Source organism: Dama dama, chromosome 11 (genome assembly GCF_033118175.1).
Source record: "Dama dama isolate Ldn47 chromosome 11, ASM3311817v1, whole genome shotgun sequence".
Lineage (NCBI taxonomy): Eukaryota > Metazoa > Chordata > Mammalia > Artiodactyla > Cervidae > Dama > Dama dama.
The window spans coordinates 56,555,744-56,576,509 of record NC_083691.1 but is presented as its reverse complement, the minus strand read 5'-3'; the positions used below and the strand labels follow the sequence as shown (position 1 = coordinate 56,576,509).

Genomic DNA, 20,766 nt, shown 5'->3' with positions numbered 1-20,766 from the left:
GTGCCCCTGGCCCAGCCCGGCGCCCCAGCTCACCTTTCTCAGCATCAGACTCTGTGTCACTGTTAGTTAGCTTTCTTTCATCCTCTCAAGTGTGTGCTCTTGAGGACAGGGCCTGGGTCTTGGTCACTCCGGGCCCCGCTGGCCCTGGGGTCCCCAGAAGGCTCTCTCGGTTAAGTAACGACTCAACAAGGAAGGAAGTGACCGGAGTTAGGGTCATGCTCCATCGGCACTCTCGAGGGGCCCTCCTGAGCACCCTGACTTCTCCGAGCCTCAGCTGCTCCATTTGGAATCACATGGAGTCATGACCCTGTTCTGACCTCCCAGGGCAGAAAGCTATCACACACGCGCGATCACTTGGTGCGGGCCAGCGGCGTCGCCTCCCTACTGGAAACGCAGCCAGAACCTTTGAAACGCGGGGAGGATGAGGGCAGAGACCTCGCGTACCTCACAGCAGACTCCCGCCCTCTCCCCCGGCAGGGCCCTCCCTCCCTGCTCCCCGCTCCCTCCTCCACCCCACCCCCACCCCGCCCCCAACTGCCCCGCCCGGACCCTCTCAGCCAGCTCCGCTGGGACGCGGTGTCCCGCGCACGCCGAGATGCAGGCGCGGCTGTGGCTCCTCCTCGCCGCGCAGCTGGCAGGTAAGGCGGGGAGACCCTGGGGGCGCGGGGCTGGATGCGAGGGCTCTGCGCTGGGCCCGGGAAGGGCCTGAGGCGTGAAGTTTGGGGAAAGCTGTCCCTGCAGGATGCCCAGACCCCGGATCTGCCGGGACACCCGGGAGGCAGCCTCGGTCCCTGGGGATGGAAAACCTCCCAGGGAACCCATTACCCCCAGGAGTCCCCGGAGCCTCTGCACTGAGGCCACCTCTGCCCCCAAAGCCTGAACCTAGGAAAAAAGAGACCGGAAGAGAGGAGGGAGAGAGCCGAGAGGGAGCCGGGAGTGTTGAAGGAGATGGAAAAGAAGAAAAGAGAGATGGGGAGGTCCAGAGGGGAAGGACAGTTCTGGCTTTGGTGCCCATCTCTTAGTCCAGGGTTCCATAGACACATTTTTATTACTTCTGAGGAAGTATCTCGGCGAACTGTAGGACAGTTCGCCAAATACCAGGCTGCTGCCAGTTTTCATACAGGTGTGGCAGGGTTCCCCCTCAGGGTGACTTGGTTCCTGAATATTCCCCTGGGGTGGGTATTGTGGGCAGTGTAGCTTCCAGAACAAGCAGCGATGGAGTTGGAATGTTGGAACAAGAACGGAGCAGGGAGTCTGTCACTCTGGCCAGCCCAGTCAGTCTGTCTTGTAGAAGTCCCTCCCCACCCCAAACTGCCCACTAACTTGTGGTCGATTTGCTCTCTAATCCAAAAATTCCAAAACTGCTCCTCCTGCCAAGGTGACGCGGCCTGCCAGCCTGGGTCTGACCTAGTGAACTCAATAGCATCTCTAGCAGAAGCTAGTCTAGGCCAGTCAAAGCGACTTGAGTTACTGCAGATCATTTTAGAAAGAACAGGTCCCTCTGAGTGGGATCACCAGGTGACTGAGACGATGAAATGAATCAAATGAGACCATGCGTGTGGCAAGGCCTGGACCGGAGCACATATGGGACTCGACCACAGCCAGAGGTTCCATCTCCAGGGGCTGAAAATCAAGTGGGCACGAGAGAAACCAGGGTGTGTCTGGGCTAGGAAGTCTTCGAGTCATGACGCAGGCAATGATCTACACAAAGACCCCAGAGCCCCTCCGACCTGTCTGTCTCTGGAGGGGTCCCACTGGGGCATTCTTAGAAGGGCCTGGGGAGTCTGTATATTCTCGGCCCTACTACGTGCGCATGAGCCCGTGACCGGGATCCTAGAGAGGATCACAGTTTTCTTCATTTCAGAAAGTGGCACAACGCTTAGGTTCTGGGGTCCCAGACCCGGGTTTAAATCTGAATCTACCACATAGAGGCCGTGTGACCTTAAGCAGGTCCTTAACCTCCCTGAGCCTCTGTTTCCTCTTGTGTAAAATAGGTGTTATTTCCTCCTGAAAAATTTGGTGAGGATTAAATGAGATAATGCATAAACCATTTTCAGCACAGTTTGATAAATACTGGCATAATCAATTCTTTTTTAAAATTTATTTACTTGTGGCTGCACCACACAGCATCCAGGATTTTAGTTCCCCAACTGGGATTCAAGTTGTGTCCCCTGCAGTGGAAGGGTGGAGTCTTAATCCCCGGATGCGGGGGAAGTCCCTATCGGGTTCTTATTGTCTTCCCTGGGAGGTTAATGACCCCCAACAATGAAGAATCTCTACTCTGCTAAAAAGGCAGCATGGTTTTTCGGGAGAGGAGAGAAGGCTCAATAGCCACTTGAGCCCCAGGTATCTTTTCATTCTCAGTGGGAGTAAAAGCTCAGAGTGGTCTGTGATGGGAGTCCAGAAGTTTGATTCTTCAGTGTTAGAGGTCAGGCCAAGGAGCCTGAGCCCCAAGTAGGATTATGAATGTGGGCTTGTTGTTCAGTCACCAAGTCGTGTCCCACTCTTTGTGACCCCATGGACTGCAGCACACCAGGCCTCGCCATCCTCCACCATCTCCCGGAGTTTGCACAAGTTCATGTCCGTTGAATCGGTGATGCCATCCAACTATCTCATTCTCTGTCGCCCTCTTCTCCTTCTGTCCTCAATCTCTCCCTGCATCAGGGTCTTTTCTAATGAACATGGGTTCAGAAAGGCTTGGGTACACACACACACACACACACACACACACACACACACACACATGCACACACAAACATCCTCTGCCCATCCAGGCCTATATCTTCTCTGGGCCTCAGTGCTCTCAGATCTAGGTCTTGGTCTTCAGAGTCTTCTCTGCCCCACAGCTAAAATGAAAGCTTTACCAAGTCAGGTTCCGTTTGGTGGACGTGGTCATGAAGGACCCCTTCTAATTCTCTCCTTAAGATTTCACTTGCCTCCAGTAACAAATGCTGAAAGGTTTCACATAGACGATCATTTACCCAAGTACAGTGAGTTTCAGTTTGCAGTGCTTTTTTGGACATTCTGAGTCTCAGAGGTGGCTCAGTGGTAAAGAATCGCCTGCCAATGCGGGAGACCCCAGTTCAATCCCTGGGTCAGGAAGATTCCCTGGAGAAGGAAGTGGCAAGCCAGTCCAGTATTCCTGCCTCGACAATCCCATGGACAGAGGGGCCTGGCAGGTTACAGTCCATGGGGTCACAAAAGAAGTCAGACATTCAACAACACTAAACAGCAACAACAAGCCTGGGAGGTAGGCAGGACAGCAGCATCAAACCGCCCTCCTTTTTCCAGGAAGGAGACAGGGTCCACAACTTGCCGGAGGCGCCACAACTGGTTTGGGGCACAGGTGGGGTTCAAGGCCAGGTCTGTGAGTTCTGCTCTGGGCCTCCTTATCAAGGCCCTACCTGCAGGGGCTTCCCATTTGAGACTGAAGTGAACTCCCAGCACCTCTTCTGGGGTGTTGGTCCCTCCACTCGGGAATGGGGATGCAGAGACCAGTCAATTACTGGCTTGGAGAATAATGGGCTGGGATTGTGTCTACGGGGACAGTGAGTTCCCCTTGCTGGTTGTTGTCACTGTCTGGAAACAGCAGCTGGTCCTCTTGTAGGTCGGCCAGAGCAGTCATGTGTACTGCCAGTAATTCTGAGCTCTTCTCTGAGCTTGACCTGGGTTTCCTTCGGCCACCTGGAACCTTTTGAAAGTCTTCATAGAGTGGCCACAGGACAAGGTGAAAGGCAACCAGCTTTGACTTCAGACTGCATCCTTGACTTTGACTCCCGGGTCACTTATTAGCTGTAAGCAGGACTTTGAACAAGGCATTTCAGGCCTCTGTTCCTCATGTGGGGATAAAAATCCTAAAGTAAGTCTGAAGCTTGATGGAGATAATTTATGCCAAGAGCCAAGCATAGAAGCATGCAGTCAGCAAGTGGTACTTTTTCCCCTGTCCCCTTTGTCAGGCTGGCATCATGAACAACTGCCTGGTGGATGATCACCCTGGGGGGTAGGGTGCGCTAAGTCCTGGAACCACTGGCTGTATTTCACACAGCCCCTGGGCCCTGCAACCGGGCAGGCTCTCTCATCACTTCTCTCATGTTTGACTCTGGGACCCCACAACCCCGGCCAAGAAAAGGTGCTGATGGTCTCTGCTCTTTCTGCTTCTCGTAGCTTTGCACGGCAGCTTGGTCCTCCAGCAGACCCCTGCATCCTTGATGGTTCAGACCAACCAGACGGTGACGCTGTCCTGTAAAACCGAAACCTCACCTTCTACAACACGCATCTACTGGCTGCGGCAGCGCCAGGCCCTGAGCGCTAACAGTCACTATGAGTTCCTGGCCTGCTGGGTGTCCGTCAATAAGACTGTGTATGGCAAGGGGGTAGAGCAGGAGAAGCTGACTGTGCTTGGAAATTCTCCCGGGAACTTGCTCAAGCTACAAAGTGTGAAGCCTGCTGACAGTGGTGTCTACTTCTGCATGACCGTTGGGGTACCCAACCTGATCTTTGGGAAAGGAACTCAACTGAGTGTGGGTAAGAATCTGGCTCAGTGCTACAGATGAGTACTGAGTACCTACTAGGTGCTGAGTGTGTGCCATGTCCTGGGATGGCTCCCATTCTCAGCGAGCCCTACTTGGAGGGAGGGGTTGACTTCCAGGAGCAACAGCAATACTGGTCTTTTTTTTTTTTTCATGACTGAAAGCTGTATTTGAAACTTTTTATTTTGTGTTGGAGTATAGCCGATTAACAAACAATATCGTGATAGATTCAGGTGAACAGCGAAGGGACTCAGCTATACATATGCATGTATCCCTTCTCCCCCAAACTGGCTCCTCCCATCCGGGCTACCACATAGCACTGAGCAGAGTTGCTAGTGCTATACGGTAGGTCCTTGTTGGTTAACCACTTTAAATATAGCAGTGGGTACCTGTCCATCCTAAACTCCCCTTAGCTATCCCTCCCTCCCATCCTTTCCCCTGGCAACCATAAGCCTCGTTCTCTAAAACACTACTGTTACTAGTAACAATAACCCAAAGCCAAGCTAATGCAAAGGTTGTATGTAGTTATTCCATTTCATGCTATCGACCACACTGGGAGGCAGGTGCTGTTTGATTCCCATTGGAGATGAGATGCTTTGGGGCATTACTGCTTCTTCTAGTAACAGGGCGGCATTCTAGGCCCATCTGAGGCTGAGGTTGGATTGGTCCAAGTCCCGACACCTGCTAGAAGTCCCATCCCCAGTGTGCCCACAGGGAAAGAATATCCTTGCTGCCTGGACATACCCAACAAGAGCACTCACACTGTGCATGGGGGCCCATGGCTTGAACCCACGCCCAGAGTTGCAGGGAGTAAGGAGGCTAGACCCCAGACCCAGCTGCAAATTTACCATATGCCCATGGGCAGGTCACTTCCCTCCCCAGGCCTCAGTTTTCCCATCTGTATCACAGGACTGCTAAGGACCTCCCTGATTCCCTCTGGCCCTTAGAAGCTGTAGTTCCTCAGAAGTTAAGTCAGCAAGTGCAGTAGAAATATATTGCGAGCCACAGATGTAATTTAAAATTTTTTAGGGAGTTCCCTGATGGTCCAGTGATTAGGACTCATCACTTTCACTGCCTAGGACCCTGATTCAATCCTGGGTCAGGAAACTAGGATCCCACAAACCTTGGCAAAAAAAAAAAAAAAAAAAAATTCTAGAAAGTAGCCACACTGAAAAAAAAGTCAAAAGACACAAGTGAAATTAATTTAAATAATACATTTTGTTTAACCCAGTTTATGGACAATATTATTATTTCAGCATGAAATCAGTATGCAATTTATTACTGATATATTTTACATTTTCTTTTCGTACTAAGTGCTCGATGTGTATTTTACATGTACCAGCACATCTCGAGGCAGACTTGCCACATTAATGTGTTCTGTAGCACACGTGGCAGGTGGCTGCTGTGTTGGACAGTGAGGATTAAACTATCAAACGTGTGAATTCTCAAAGGCCAACATCTGGCTTAACCCCCTCCCCAGATTAACTCATGGCCAAGGCCAACCCCCAGTGGGCCTCCCACTATCTTGCTTCCCTCTCACCTGAGATCTTCCAGGCTGGAGCATTGAGAGTGACAGGGGGCCCCCATGAATTGGACCACTCGGCATGGGAGGTGCAGACGTAGCAACATAATTAAGAAGACACAAGCCAGAGTGATGCTCTCCTCACATGTCACCAGCCTCTGATCTTTTTTATTTTTTAACTTTCTATTTTGTATTGGGTATAGCCAATGAACAATGTTGTGATAGTTTCGGGTGAAGAGCAAAGGGATTCAGCCTTACATGGACATGTCCATTCTCCCCCAAACTCCCCTCCCATCCAGGCTGCCACATAACATTGAGCAGAGTTGTCTGTGCTACACAGTAGGTCCTTTTTGGTTAGCCACTTTAAATACAGCAGTGTGTACATGTCCATCCCAAACTCCCAAACTGTCCCTTCCCGCTCTGGGTCTTAAATCAGGGGATGGGGAGGGTGGAGAGAATTCTCGCACCAGAAGCTGAGGCATCGCTGGAGGGATGGGTGTTAACTGATTCTTATATTGAACATTAGGCTCTTCAGAGTTTGGGGTTTGGGTTTCGTTTATTGTATTTGTCTCTATAAGTCTCGCACTTCCCACTCAAGAGATTTCAGGGGCTAAGAAAGGTGGATGGTAATGAGCAAAACTGGCTTTCAGGAGTCCCCCCACCTCCTCCACTACCTGCCCCCTCCTGGCTTTGAGCTTCCCAACCCCCTGACTCTGCCTGGCTCCCCGGGGATGGCAGTCTCTCCCCAAAGCACATGCTCCCCACCGTATCATCTCCTCGGGGGTCGGGACTCCAGATAAGAGCTCACCCTCTGGCTGAAAAGTCAGTACAGTTTAAAGAGGACTCTTGGATGCTAATGGGAAGGAACCCGCCGGCCAATGCTGGAGACCTAAGGGGTGTGGATTTGATCCCTGGGTCGGGAAGATCTCTTGGAGGAGGGCAGAGCAATCCATTCCAGTATTCTTGCCTGGAGAATCCCCATGGACAGAGGAGCCTGGCGGGCTACAGTCCTTAAGGTCGCATAGAGTTGGACACGACTAAATCGACTTACCACGCACTTGGATGGTAAAGAAAGTATTGAGGGGAAGACAGGCTTTTTTCAGGCATCTCAAGACACCATGGGCTCAAAAGTCCTGCCCCTTTCAAAGAGGAGAAAAGTGGGGAGATTTGAACTGGGTGCATGTGTGCTAAATCGCTTCATTCGTGTCCGACTCTTTGCGACCCTGTGGACTGTAGTCCGCCAGGCTCCTCTGTCCATGAGGATTCTTCAGGCAAGAATACTGGAGTAGGTTGCCACACCCTTCTCCTAGGGATCTTTCTGACCCAGGGATCGAACCCTCATATCTTACATCTCCTATATTAGCAGGTGAGTTCTTTACCACTAGCACCACTTGGGAAGGTGAGGGTGGGTAATCAAGAAGAATAAAGGACTCCTGACTCTGCAAGAAGACATTAAAATCCAAAGGTGGGACTTCCCTCGTGGTCCAGTGGTTAGGACCCCATGTTCCCAAGGCAGGGGTTGCGGGTTCAATCCCTGGTCAGGGAACTGGGAGCCTATGTGCCACGTGGTGTGGCCAAAAATTTAAACACAAAAAAATACAAGTTCCCCCACAAACCTCCCAACAGCCCCAGGCCAGTGGGGTCTGTAGATCTGCCCCCTGCAGGCTCTCCACTGCGCCAGTGGGAACCTGTAGGAAGGAGGGAGATGAACACTTCTGGAGCAGTGAGGACTAAAAGGGCTAAGGGGAGGCCAGGCTGAGACACCCCAGCTGAGGGCCGGACTCCTCACAGGCTTTCAGAACATGAAACTAAGGCCATTCTCCCCCTTTACAACCATTTCCTTCAACACCCTGATGACCTGAGATGCTTAACTTTTAAAATTTTATTTATTTGTTTGGCTGCATCAGGCCTTAGTTGCCGCATGTGGGATCTTCGCTGCATCACGCAGGCTCTTTTGATGCAGTGCTCAGACTCCCTAGTTGTGGGGCAGGCTCTAGAGAGCCCGGGTTCAGTATTTGCAGCACATGGGCTTAGCCGCTCATGGCATGTGGGATCTTAGTTTCCTGATCAGGGATCAAACCCACCATTCCTGCATTGCAGGGCAGATTCTTTACCACTGGACCACCAGGGAAGACCCCATGCTTAACTTTTTGCCAAAATACATTTGCCCCTTAGGCAATGTGTGGCGTGAGAATCTAATATAGGCATTCTTTGGCTCAAATGCCGGCCCTGCTATTTATTGGCTCTTGAACTTGAGCAAATTCAAATAAGCAACTTGAACATATTTCAACCCTCTGAGCCAAGGCTTCCTGGGGATAAAACGGAGAAACTAGTGCCCATCCCCAAAGTTGTTGGTTCAGCAAGCTTAAGCTGACGTGCTTGGCACAACCACTAGCATGAGGTAGGAACTTGGTAAAGGTTAATTCTGGTTAGCTGGTTCTTCTTGAAACCCCCCAGATCATGCAGAGCAGGGGGCACAATTTCTCTACTGCCCGTGTCTCAGGGTGGAGAAGGTCCAAAGGGTCAACATTTTATATGGATGATGCCAGACGCAAAGGATCAAACACTGGCTGCCTCTCCCAGTGCCCTTGACTCTAGAGTCCAAGTTCACGTGTCACACAATTCCCTCTCCTACCATTTTGCAGAAAATCAGTGAAATGCCTTTCCCCAACTGTCAGAGGCAGGGGATTGGAGTCTCGAGCCTCGGTGTCTCCCTTTGCCTTGTGGGCTTCTCCCCCGACCCTGTCCCACCACTTCAGCCATATGACAGTGGTTTAGAATGAAAGAGAGGCATTACCCACGAGGAGTCAGGAGAGGAACTTGTGGACCCCAGCTGGGCCCTTTGCTTTGTGGGGCCTCGCAGGGGTCAGTCCCTTACATCACTAGTGCTCTACCTTTGAAATTAAAGGTTGAGACTAGTCTAAAGTCCCTCTGATAACATATGTTTGCTTGTTGTTTTTTTTTTTTTTTTTCGGTTGAGCACCAAGGCATGTGGGGTCTCAGTTCTCTGACCAGGGATCGAACCTGTGCCCCCTGCCGTCAAATCACAGATTCTTAACCACCGAGGCTGAGAAAGAAAATCTCAACCTACACAACCTCCCAACCTGCTTGGTATTGTCCACACAGAAAAAGGCACCACCTCCTTTCTTCAGCTTCTTCCATTCGCATAGGGAGGAGGGCTCGGGGGTTGGTCATGCCAAGGGCTAGGGGACTCCAGATGTAGCTCAAGATCTTCAGCGAGGTGAAGCCATCCATACTAATCACTTTGCTGGGCTCACTGTCCCCTTTCATTCTCACAACCACCTTAGAAAGGAGATGGGGGTCACCTCACAAAGAAGCACTAGGACTTGCCCCTAGTCATTACTGTTGTTCAGTTGCTAAGTCGTGTCTGACTCTTTGCAACCCGACGGCTACAGCACACCAGGCTCCTCTGTCCTCCTCTATCTCCTGGAGTTTGTTCAAATGCATGTTCATTGGGACGATGATGCTCTCTAATCGTCATATTCTCACTGCCTCCTTCTCCTTTGACCCAACATCAGGGTCTTTTCCAGTGAGTCAGCTCTTCAAATCAGGTGGCCAAGTGTTGGAGCTTCAGCTTCAGCATCAGTCCTTCCAATGAGTATTCAGGGTTGGTTTCCTCTAGGACTGACTGGTTTGATCTCTTTGCAGTCCACACAGTGGTTGATCAGGGGTCTTGAGGCTCTTTTCATATCTGGATGGCTCCAGAGCCCCTCTCTCCAGGACACCAAGTTGACCTCCATCTCTGAGCCCTCAGATCCATCTGAGAATTACTAGATCAAAAATCCCATTGCACTGTGGCCTTCAAGCCTGTGACAGCCTAGGGAACACTAAGAAGGATTTTAATACCTGACTATCAGACATGCAGTTGTAAGTTTTGTCTCTGAGTCCACCTGCTGTTTACCTGGCTAAGACATGTGTCTTGCTTGTTTTTGCAGTTGATGTACTTCCTACCTCTCCCCAGCCAACCAGGAAGACCAGCACCCCTAAAAAGAAAGTGTGCCGATTCCCAAGCCCGGTGACTCGGAAAGGTGAGTTCTCCCATGCCTCCGGGTTCTCAGAAGCACAGCCAACACTCTTCTCCCCTCTCTCCCTCCCTTCCTTCCACAAACTCTTCCCAAGTGTGGACTCTAGCCTGTTTCTCTAGCCCTGAGCTGGAGTCTAAAGGAGAGCTGAGTGCGACAGCAGTGCTGTTTCCCAATCGCTCATATTTTAGTGGGGGACACACTCGTAAATCGTCACAGGACAAAACTTAATGAAGGACTCAGTGCTCAGTCGCTAAGTCGTGTCTGACTCTTTGCAACCCCGTGAACTGTAGCCCGACAGGCTCCTCTGTCCATGGACTTTCCCAGGCAAGAATACTGGAGTGGGTTGCCGTTTCTTTCTCCAGGGGATCTTCCCCCAACCAGGGATGGAAATTGCATCTCCTGCGTTGGCAGGTGGATTTTTTTACCACCAAGCTACCAGCACCCCTAATGAAGGATCTATCTGCCCAACACTTGCACACAAATGTTCCCAGCAGCATTATTCTTTGTTTCTGTGGTTGTTAAGTTTTTATTTGCTTTTTGGCTATGCTGGGTTTTCATTGCTGCACAGGCTTTTCTCTAGTTGTGCACAGAAGCTACTCTCTAGTTGTGGTGCACAGGCAAGCAGCAGCTTTCCCTGGAGTCACATTTTGGGGAGGTGATCACACTTCACCGAGGACCTTTATCTGTGTCTTGGTCTCTGGTTCAGGCCATAGCTCAGGAGGCCTCCCCTGACCCCACTCCACCCAGAAGAAAGGGGTCTTTCTGCCTTCCACATCCCTGCAGTTTATGCCCACCTCCATTACTTAAAACTTTATCCTGGCATAATCTGCATGTCATAAAATTCTAAGTGCACAACTCAGTAATTTTTCATAAATTTACCGAGTAATGCATCCATCACCACAAACTAGTTTTAGAACATTTCCATCAAACCCTCAGATCCCTTTTGCCTATTTATAGTTAATCTATGTCCCCCCTCCCAGCCCCTGGCAACTGCTAATCTACATTCTGTCACTATAGATTCATCTCTCCTGAACATTTCGTACAAATGGAATCATATGGTATATGGTCTTTCATGCCTGGTTTCTTTCACTTCGCATCACATTTCTGAGTTTCATCCAGGTTAGGAAACCCATGGAGATGAGAGGGAGGCAGACAGAAGCTTCACATCTCAGAACAGAAAAGGACCTCCCAGGGCCTCTCACCAAACTTTCCCCTCCGCGTGGCACCAGCCAGCCTTGGTGATGGTGGTTCCCTCCCCAAGAGCAGCCCATGCCATTTCCTTCCTCCCTTCCCCACCCTGCCCCTCCCCACCACCTCTCCTGCCCTAAAGCTGTAGCCATGAAACTGGCAGGGACTGTAGAACTCAGGGGACTTGAGTCTGTATCCAGGCCCTGCTTTTTACTATCCAGGTGGCCTTGGGCAGGTAATTGAACTTGGTTGAATCTTCTTTTTCCTGAACTGTAAAATGAGAGATAAAAATGATAGTAATTCCTTCCTTCCTTCCATTCACAAGTTGGAACTTTGCAGTTAGTACTGTACTTGACACATAACAGATCTTCAGTAAACGTTCTACCCCTTCTCTGACATCCAAAACTCTTTCTTTTTCAACCTTGGGCGTCAGTCTGTAGCCTTGCCTTTTTCGCCCTTGGGTCCTGATTCTGCCAGCTTAGCCACTCACAAGGACCAGTCATAGAGAAAGGAAGAGTGTCAGAGAACGATTTGGGGTATCAGTTTATATTTGATATAAATTCTGCTGTTTACATAGTTTACAAAATGGGTAGAAGGACAAATAGGCAACCCATAGAAGAAAAATCATGCATGGTCAATACATGAAAATGGGCTGAAATTGGCAAGTAGGAAATTGAAATGAAATATTATTTTTCACCGACTGCTCTGCAAAAATTAAAATCTCTGATAATGTCAGGGGTAGGCAGGGTACATGACTGGTGATTAGGAATGGAAATCAGTGAAGCCTTTTTGGAAGGCATTTTACAGTATCTGTTATTATTGAAAATGGATATAGTCTATGGTTAGTTCTTGTTTTCAGTATCTGCCTTGGGCGGGCTCCTGCACAGGGAGAAACACACCTGGATGTTCTCTGCAGCCTTATTTGTAAAATGCAAAAAAAAAAAAAAAAAGTGTACTTTAATGGCTAAATAATCCATGGTACAACCATACTTCAGATGACATGCTGTTAGAAAAAAGAATATGCTGGCATGTTTAAGAAAAAAGACTGGTTGCAGAACAATTTGTACTGTATAAGCCTCTGTATTTTTAAAACTATATGTGCTACAATGAACATTGGGGTACATGTGTCTTTTGCAGTTGTGCTTTTCTCAGGGTATATGTCCAGCAGTGGGATTGCTGGGTCATAGTGGTTTTATTTTTAGTTTTTTAAGGAATTGCCATACTGTTCTCTGTAGTGGTTGTATCAATTTACATTCCCACCAACAGCGCAAGAGGGTTGCCTTTTCTCCACACCCTCTCCAGCATTTATTGTAGACTTTTTGGTGATGGCCGTTCTGACCAGTGTGAGGTAATGGGAAATTGCTGTATAGTATAAGGAGCTCAACCTGGTGATCTGTCATAACCTAGAGGGGTGGGAGCGAGGTTCCCGAGGGAGGGGACCTATGTATACCTATGACTGACTCATGTTGATGTATGGCAGAAGCCTGCACAACACTGTAAAGCAACTATCTCCAATTAAAAATAAGTTTAAAAAAACTATATGTGATGTGTCTATGTAAATTATATATAGGCAAATTAACAATGGTAATTACTTCTGTGAAGGAGCTACAGTGAAAATATATTCAGCTATTTCTTCTAAAATTAAATTTTTTTAATAAATAATAAAAATCCCATTACCAGGCATGCAAATTGTCTATCTCATTTTGAACAAAAGTAGCTACTGAGTTTATTAACTCTTTAAATTTGGATGTGGGACCTGAAGATTGGGCTTCCCTGGTGGCTCAGATGGTAAAGCATCTGCCTGCAATGTGGGAGACCCAGGCTCGATCCCTGGGTCACGAAGATCCCCTGGAGAAGGAAATGGCAACCTACTCCAGTATTCTTGCCTGGAAAATTCCATGGATGGAGGTGTCTGGTGGACTACAGTCCATGGGGTCGAAAAGAGTCGGACACGACTGAGCAACTTCATTTTCACTTTCCTGAAGTTTTATATATGAAATGATTTCAATATGTTTAAAGAGCCTAGAAAAGACTAGAAGGAAGCATGCAAAAAAGTGGTATTCTCTGAGTGGCGGGTGGGGCTTCCTGTGGATTTTTCCTTCTTTGTGTTTATCTGCACATCTCAAATGTTCATTCAACACGTGTGTATTTTCCAGGTCTGTCCTGCGCCCCGCTCATCATCGGCCTGCTGGTGGCCGCTGTCCTGATTCTTCTGGTGTCCTTAGGTGTGGCCATCCACCTGCGCTGTAAGTTCTGCCCTCTTGGGCCGCCATGTGCCTGTGTTTGCTCAGTCACTCAGGTGTGTTCTGCTCTTGCAACCCCAAGGACTGTAGCCCACCAGGCTCCTCTGTCTATGCGATTTCCCAGGCAGGAACACGGGAGTGGGTTGCCGTTTCCTTCTCCAGGTGTATTCTTTATCACCTGGCAAGCCTGGATCTTCATGGTGACTCCTTTTGCTGCTGGGTGTGTCCCCCAGGGTCCTTTCTTCTCTAGGGGAACAGGGCAGGTGGCAGCCTGGTGGGAAGTTTGCTCCTCCAACCCCAAACCCTTGATAATTCCCAGAAGTGATTCTTGGCCTGAGGCCAAGCTGCAGGAGTCAGAGACCACCCCATCTCTGGAGTCAGACAAACCTGGATTTGAATTCAACTCTTGATCTAGCAACTTGGGCAGATGCCCTGGCCCCCTTGAGGCTCAGTGGCCCTACCCAGGGTAACTATATTACCTACCTCCCTGGGTTGTTTTTGTAAAGTCCTGCCCCAGGGCATGTACTCTCTAAGCAGGAACACCCAGGAGCATTTGGGGTGGAAACAATGCACGGAAATTACACTGGGGGTTGCATTTCACTCCCCAAAGCTACAAATCCTCCCCTTGAGGCTGTTGGGAAACTCAGAGGTGGTTTGCTGTTCTCGGCCACTTCAGGGGTAAGATCACCTCCTTCTACGGGCTCCAGGGGAGCTGGTGGCTCAAATGGTAAAGAATCTGCCTGAAATGCAGGAGATCCGGGTTTGATCCCTGGGTTGGGTTGAGAAGATCCCCTGGAGAAGGGAATGGCAACCCACTCCAGTATTCTTGTCTGGAGAATTTCATGGACAAAGGACCTGGTGGGCTACAGTCCACGGGGTCACAAAGAGTCAGACTTGACTGAGAAACTAACACTTTCACTTTCAGGGGAGTTTCAAGGGAGGCCAGCACAGCTGGTCAAGAGCCCAGAGCCCCAGACTCTACTCCTGACCCTGCTGCTCACTGGTACACTCTGGGCTTGAACGAGTCACTCACCCTCTCTGGGCTTCTATAAAATGAGAGGGGTTGGCCCACTGGAACATGGATTAGGTCAGTGGCTCTTTCATAAGTCACAGACCCCTTTGAACATATGATCACAATTATGGACCCCCTCTACAGGGAAATGCATGGTGTGTGCACTCTTTTGCATACAATTGCCACCCAAAAAAGGATCCATTTATTTCATTCTAAGAACCATTAGAGCTCAGGGGTCTGCAAATATTTTGCTCAATGAACTCATCAGTGAAAAAAATCTTTTAATTATAAATACTAACTGCAACTAACTGTATTTTTAATATATTATGTATGTATATATTTAATATATACTTATAAATATTTATTTAATAAATTATTAACATTTATGTTAGCTGGGTTCATTTAATATGTTGCGTTAGCCAAAATGTTGGTTCAGATTTCTCTGTGCCATCTTACAGAAATCCCAGATGAACTTTTTGGCCAACTCAATACTGTATATGTTATTAAATGTTCTTCAGAAATAAAAAGGATGAGATAAACATGAAAACACACATGCTCATATTTCCTTCTTACATCCCAAGGGGAAATCTTGTACACCCCCAGAGTCCACAAGCTCTGGTTTAAGATCACCTGTCTGTACAGCCTCTGCTTTGTGACCTGCCATGAAGGGCAAGATGGTGCATTCAAGGGCACACAAACAATCACTCACTAGCTACAGGATTTTAAGCAAGTTACTCAGTTACACACTCGCTCTCTAGATCAGTTTCCCCATCTGCAAAATGAGATAATAAAGGTAGTATTCAACTCATAGCATTAAAGGAGTTAAAACCCATGAAATGTTTGGAGCACAGCCTGGAACCAAAGAAGTGGTTCTACGTGTTAGCTGTCCCTCTCATCACTCTGCTTGCTCTCTGGGGCTTGGTATCTGTAGTTCACAACCCACATCAAACCGTACTTTTGTTTTCTCCTTCCAGGCCTGCAGAGGAGAGCCCGGCTTCGTCTCTTAAAACAGTAAGTGGTTGGGGTCTTGAAAAAGTGCCCAGCCTGCAGCCCTGGGTGTGGCCCTGGCTTTCTCACCCTGGCGGCTGCTCACAGGCATCTGAGGAGCCCCAGCCAGACACTACCTTAACTCACACACTGTATAAGTAGATGTGGTGATGGAGTTCAGGCAAAGAGAGAAACTAAGCAAACAGAATACTGGCTAGTTGTTTAAGTTTATGTCAAGTGTGGTAAGATTTAGTTCTTAGCTTTTTTGAGGATAACAGTGAATTCTTTTCTTTTTTATTTTTTCCTAATTGCAGTATAGTTGATTTATATTGTTGCATTAGTTTCAGGTATACAGCAAAGTGATGCAGTTATATATATTTTATTTTTCAGATTCTTTTCCACTATAGGTGGAGTATAGGTGAATAACCAACTCCTGCTTGTTAGAACCAGTAGGATATCCCAAACTTTTTGCCACCTGTTATTTCATTAAACTTGGTCCTGCATGACATAAGAGGGTTATTTTTACAGATCAAGATTTGCTCAAAGCACTTGGGGCAATAGAGAGAAGAATGGAACTTGAAGACAAGTCAGTTGACCCCAAGGGCCGTGGAATTCCTTCCTGGCTAGTGTTGTGTGTTGGACTTGACCCCACCTGGGTCCCAGGAGTCAGCAGACCCACCGGCTGAGTCACACAGACACAGGGGCAACAAGCTTGCTCTTAAGGCCCACTGAATTGTGTAAGCTCCAGCAGAAGCCAAGGCTTCTTGCTGCTTCCATACTGAAGGGATTCTGGATCAGTATTTGGCCATGGGCAGTGCCCTTGGACTGCTTTTTCTGCCTCAAAACAGAGATAGTTTCACATCTACCTATCTCATTAATTACATTCCCCTCTATGTAGGGGTGTTTGAAAAAAATAGAAAGTTCCTGCCCCTAGATTGAGGATCAAGAGCTCTGGCTCCATTCAAGCAGATCTTGGTTTGAATTCTGTCTGCTACTCACCATCTTTGTGACTGCAGGCAAGTCACTTCACCTCTCTGAGCCTCTGATCCCTCATGGGACGGTAGTAACAACCACATGGCTATTGTAAGGATTTACTGGGGAAACACCTTCCAGGTGCTCAGCTCCTGTATTCTTGGAGTCCAAGCACCAGCTCATGCTACTTACAAAAGACAATTTTATAAGCCCAACACCCAAGACACAAAATGTTTTCTTGTTAATTATAAATGACATACAATATTATACTAGTTTCAGGTGTGCAACATACAAAGTATTTTTTAAATGTTTAATTTTATTTATTTGCTTGTTTTTGGCTATGCTGGGTCTTCATTGCTACACAGGCTTTTTTCCAGGTTAGGTGAGCAGGGGCTACTCTCTAGTTGTGGTGCAAGGGCTTCTCATTGCGGTGGCTTCTCTTGTGGAGCACAGGCTCTAGGGTTCTCGGGCTTCAGTAGTTGCAGCTCCTGGGCTCCAGAGTACAGGCTCAGTAGTTGTGGCGCACTGGGCTTAGTTGCCCTGAGGCAAGAGGGATCTTCCTGGATCAGGTATTGAACCTGTCTCTCCTGCATTGGCAGGCAAATTCTTAACTGCTGAGCCACCAGGGAAGACCACAATGTACTTTTAAATATTGTGAAATTATAAATTTTCAAATATACTCTCTGTACTATATGTTCTACATTATCATGCACATTGTATTTGCGTATATTTATACATGTTGTATTATACAGTTGCTTAAACATGCCTGTTACATTTCATATTTTTTTGATGATAATTTTTGTGGGGTTTTTTTGGCTGTACTGGGTCTTTATTGCTGCAAGCAGACTTTCTCTAGTTGTGGTGTGCAGGCTTCTCATTGTGGTGGCTTCTCTAGCTTCAGAGCACAAGCTCTGGGTGCGTGGGCTTCAGTAGTTGGGGCTCCTGGGCTCTAGAGTGTCAGCTCAGTAGTTGCGGTGCACAGGCTCAGTTGCCTCGCAGCTGGAATCTTCCAGGACCAGGGATCGAACCCATGTCCCCTGTATTGGCAGGCAGATTCTTAACCACTGGACTACCAGGGAAGTCCTTCAATGATCATTCTGATGGTCTGCAATTTTTAATTTATGTGCTGGATTTAGAAACTCCCCCACATTTAGGACACAGTAACTTAAGAGTTTTTGCTCACCCTAGACGTCCGGTGTGTTTCATCCATATCTTCCTTGTGGTGACCTTTTATGGAAAATGTCTCCCCCTCAGGGTACTGCCTGTGACTCTGCCTCCCTCCCACCACTTTGTTTTAACTTGTTCCCTTGGTGATTTGATGCCAGTTTAGGGGGAGTCTGCTGCCAGGCCTCATGCTGTGCCAAACCCAGGGGTTCTAAGGATCAGGTCAGGCAAGCAAGGGACTGGGGGTGGCCCTAGGTGGGAACCGAGCCCCTTCACCCTCTTCATTCCAAAGAGCTCTCCTCTCATCCATTGCCCATAGTTACACTTACCTGTAAGATGTCCTTGAACAAAAGGGTCTGAGGCTAAAAGAAGTTTGAAAACCACCTCTGGGTTTATTCTCAGGATCCAGGTGTGGATGAAACAGTCCCTGGGCCTCAAAGAGCAACTGTTACAAATTCAAGTTGCAGTTTGGGGCAGACATTCCCCACCAGCTAACTGGCTTTAGAAAATCATCCGTCAGTGGGTCATCTTCCTTTGGTCCCTTAGTGCACATGAATGAATTGCTTATCTTAGAAGGCACCGCAAGAGGTAACACTATTCAAAGCTAGAGTTCTTAGGGCTGCATTTTTTTAAGCATTTTAATTTTGTGTGTGTGTCTTAAACAATAGTCTTTATGTTTACACAAAGCAGTACAAAGTGAGGCAGTTCCTCAAAAGGTGACTTGGAGCTAGAAAATCCATCCTGAGCACGAAAGTGTTAGCATTAGCTGCTAAGTCATGTCCAACTCTTTGCTACCCTATGGACTGTAGCCTGCCAGGCTCCTCTGTCCATGGGATTTCCCAGACAAGAATACTGGAATGGGTTGCCATTTCCTTCTCCAGGCATTTTTAATTTTTCCTTAATGACGAAGATGGGCCTTAAAAACACTCTAACACAAAACTCTTGGCCCTAGGCTAGTTACTGGGACTAGAGCCCTGCATCCTGAGGAGCTATTTATCTCTGTTACAGGAAATTCAATAGCATTAGCCTGAAAATAAGTGGTTTCACAAGTTGCCTGTTGTTTTCAGGTTTTACAAGTGATCAGAGAATACGTTTTCTGGTGTCCCGCTACAAAAATACATGGTCAGTGATGAGCGAGATCCAGAAAAATGAGAAAGAATGGACACATTCAGCCATGGAAATGTCACTGAAACTGCAGAAGCTGCCTGTTTTTAACTACTGCAAGTTCTTTCTATGGGCCTCATGCGTGGAATCAACTTGTTACATGGTCACTGGCAATCTTAGAGAGAAGGCTTCAGAACCCCACGGCACTTCCTGCTACTTGCAAGGCACTCTGGAGGACTGAGTACAAAATTGCACGCAGTGCATCACTTCTGGCTCCTGTAACTCAGCCTGGGTTGGGCTGGGAACTTTGTGATGACCGTCAAGCCATCGCATTTCTTTGCCCAGGTAGGGCAATGACACTGAGACCGGAATCTCTCATGGGATGGTGATGGGATGGGTCCCCTTGGTCTTCCCAGGCCGGGGCTAACCCTCTCCACAGGGTGCCCCCTGAGAGCAGACCCAGATTGGAAATGAGGCTTCCAAGGGGCTGATCTGGCTCTCAGGGTCACTTCAGTTTCTGAGGACCTCCTTTGGGGCTGGCAACTTGCGGTCTGGGGGACAAGAGACCCCTTGATCTCCTGCTAGGAAGTTCTTCAGCTTTCACTTCTGCCCTCCCATGGTTTATATATTTCTTCTCTTGCTCACTGTTCCTTTTATGATAATATCTTGGTTGTAACAATAAAGCCTTGAGTAAAAAGATGCAGATGGCTCCTGTGATATAAATGCACAAAAGCTCGTCTATGTGGCAAAGATGTTGGTGCTCAGTTAAAAAGAAATTAACAAGGTTAAAATGACTATGGCTTCACTCTGCATCAAGCTCCTCGTATGTTTGTGCTAAATTGCTGTAGTTGTGTCCTACTTTGCAATCCTGTGGACTGTAGCCTGCCAGGCTCCTCTGTCCATGGGATTCTCTAGGCAAGAATACTGGAGTGAGTTGCCATTTCCTCCTCCAGGGGATCTTCCCAAGCCGGAATTGAACCCACATCTCTTATGTCTCCTGCATTGGCAGGAGGGTTCTTTACCATTAGCACCACCCTCATTTGCCCCCAAACATGCCATAGTACTCTTTGTAGCTGTAGAGAAAGCCTGGAGGGGATGGAGCCTAGAGCCAAGAAGCAGATGCCTCCAAGGCCAACCCCCGCTCCAGCCCAACCCCCAAACTGCTTTCACTTAACACCTACCTGTTCATTTCTACTAAGCATGGAACCCTGGGGACGCCTGGCCATGAGGCAGGTGAACTTGCACCAAAGAAGAGGTGAGAGGGACTTCCCTGGTGGTTCAGTGGTTGGGACTATACCTTCCAACGCAGGAGACGGGTTCAGTCTCCCCAGTTTGGGGAGCTGGGATCCTGCATGCCTCTTGGCCAAACAACCAACGCATAGAACAGAAGCAGTGTTGTAACAAACCAAATAAAGACTTTAAAAATGACCCACATCAAAAAATAAAAAGAGAGAGAGAGGAAGGTGAGAGACCTCAGGGTCTCTGCCACATGTCCATTAATATTTTACTGTCTCTCAGCTTCAGTAGTCAGAGAAGAAAGATACAAGGAGAAGATGCTGAGCTGAAGTGGAGGAGTCATAAGAGCCCCTGGATCTTATCTTAGTTTCCCAGCCTGCACTTGAGCAACTTAAGAGTTATCGGGCCAGAGAATAATTCAACATTTGGTCACGTTAACAGAAGCACATGACCCAGGTCAAAGGAGGGAAGAGTCCCACCTGCATTTCCTGGCCTGCCCTGGGCTGGGAAGTGTAATTTAAGAAGGGCCATGACAAACCAGGCTCTGTGCAGAGGTCTCTGGCAGCCACAGAGTGTGACTGTGACCTGGGCTGGTGTGAAACATTTTCTGGCATCTGAAAGGTTCCCTGTGGAGTCAGGGGCAGGGCAGGTCTAGGTGTGGTGGATGGGAGTCAGAAGGGCTTAGATGAAGGAAGTGAGGAAGAGAAGCAAACATTTTCTGCCCACCAGCTGTGAGGTCAACAGAACAGGTTGTCTTCTGAGG

At 48.2% G+C, this 20,766-nt stretch overlaps 1 protein-coding gene across 1 annotated transcript; it reads left to right on the top strand.

Moving 5' to 3' along the window:
• The first annotated feature begins 548 nt into the window (after positions 1-548).
• Positions 549-19,466, top strand: CD8B (CD8 subunit beta). The gene is made up of 6 exons (XM_061155298.1): positions 549-638; positions 4,165-4,524; positions 10,008-10,100; positions 13,442-13,531; positions 15,515-15,551; positions 18,731-19,466. The coding sequence occupies exons 1-6, from the start codon at positions 596-598 to the stop codon at positions 18,741-18,743; spliced, it is 636 nt and encodes a 211-aa protein (XP_061011281.1). The 5' UTR covers positions 549-595; the 3' UTR covers positions 18,744-19,466.
• The last annotated feature ends 1,300 nt before the right edge of the window (positions 19,467-20,766 follow it).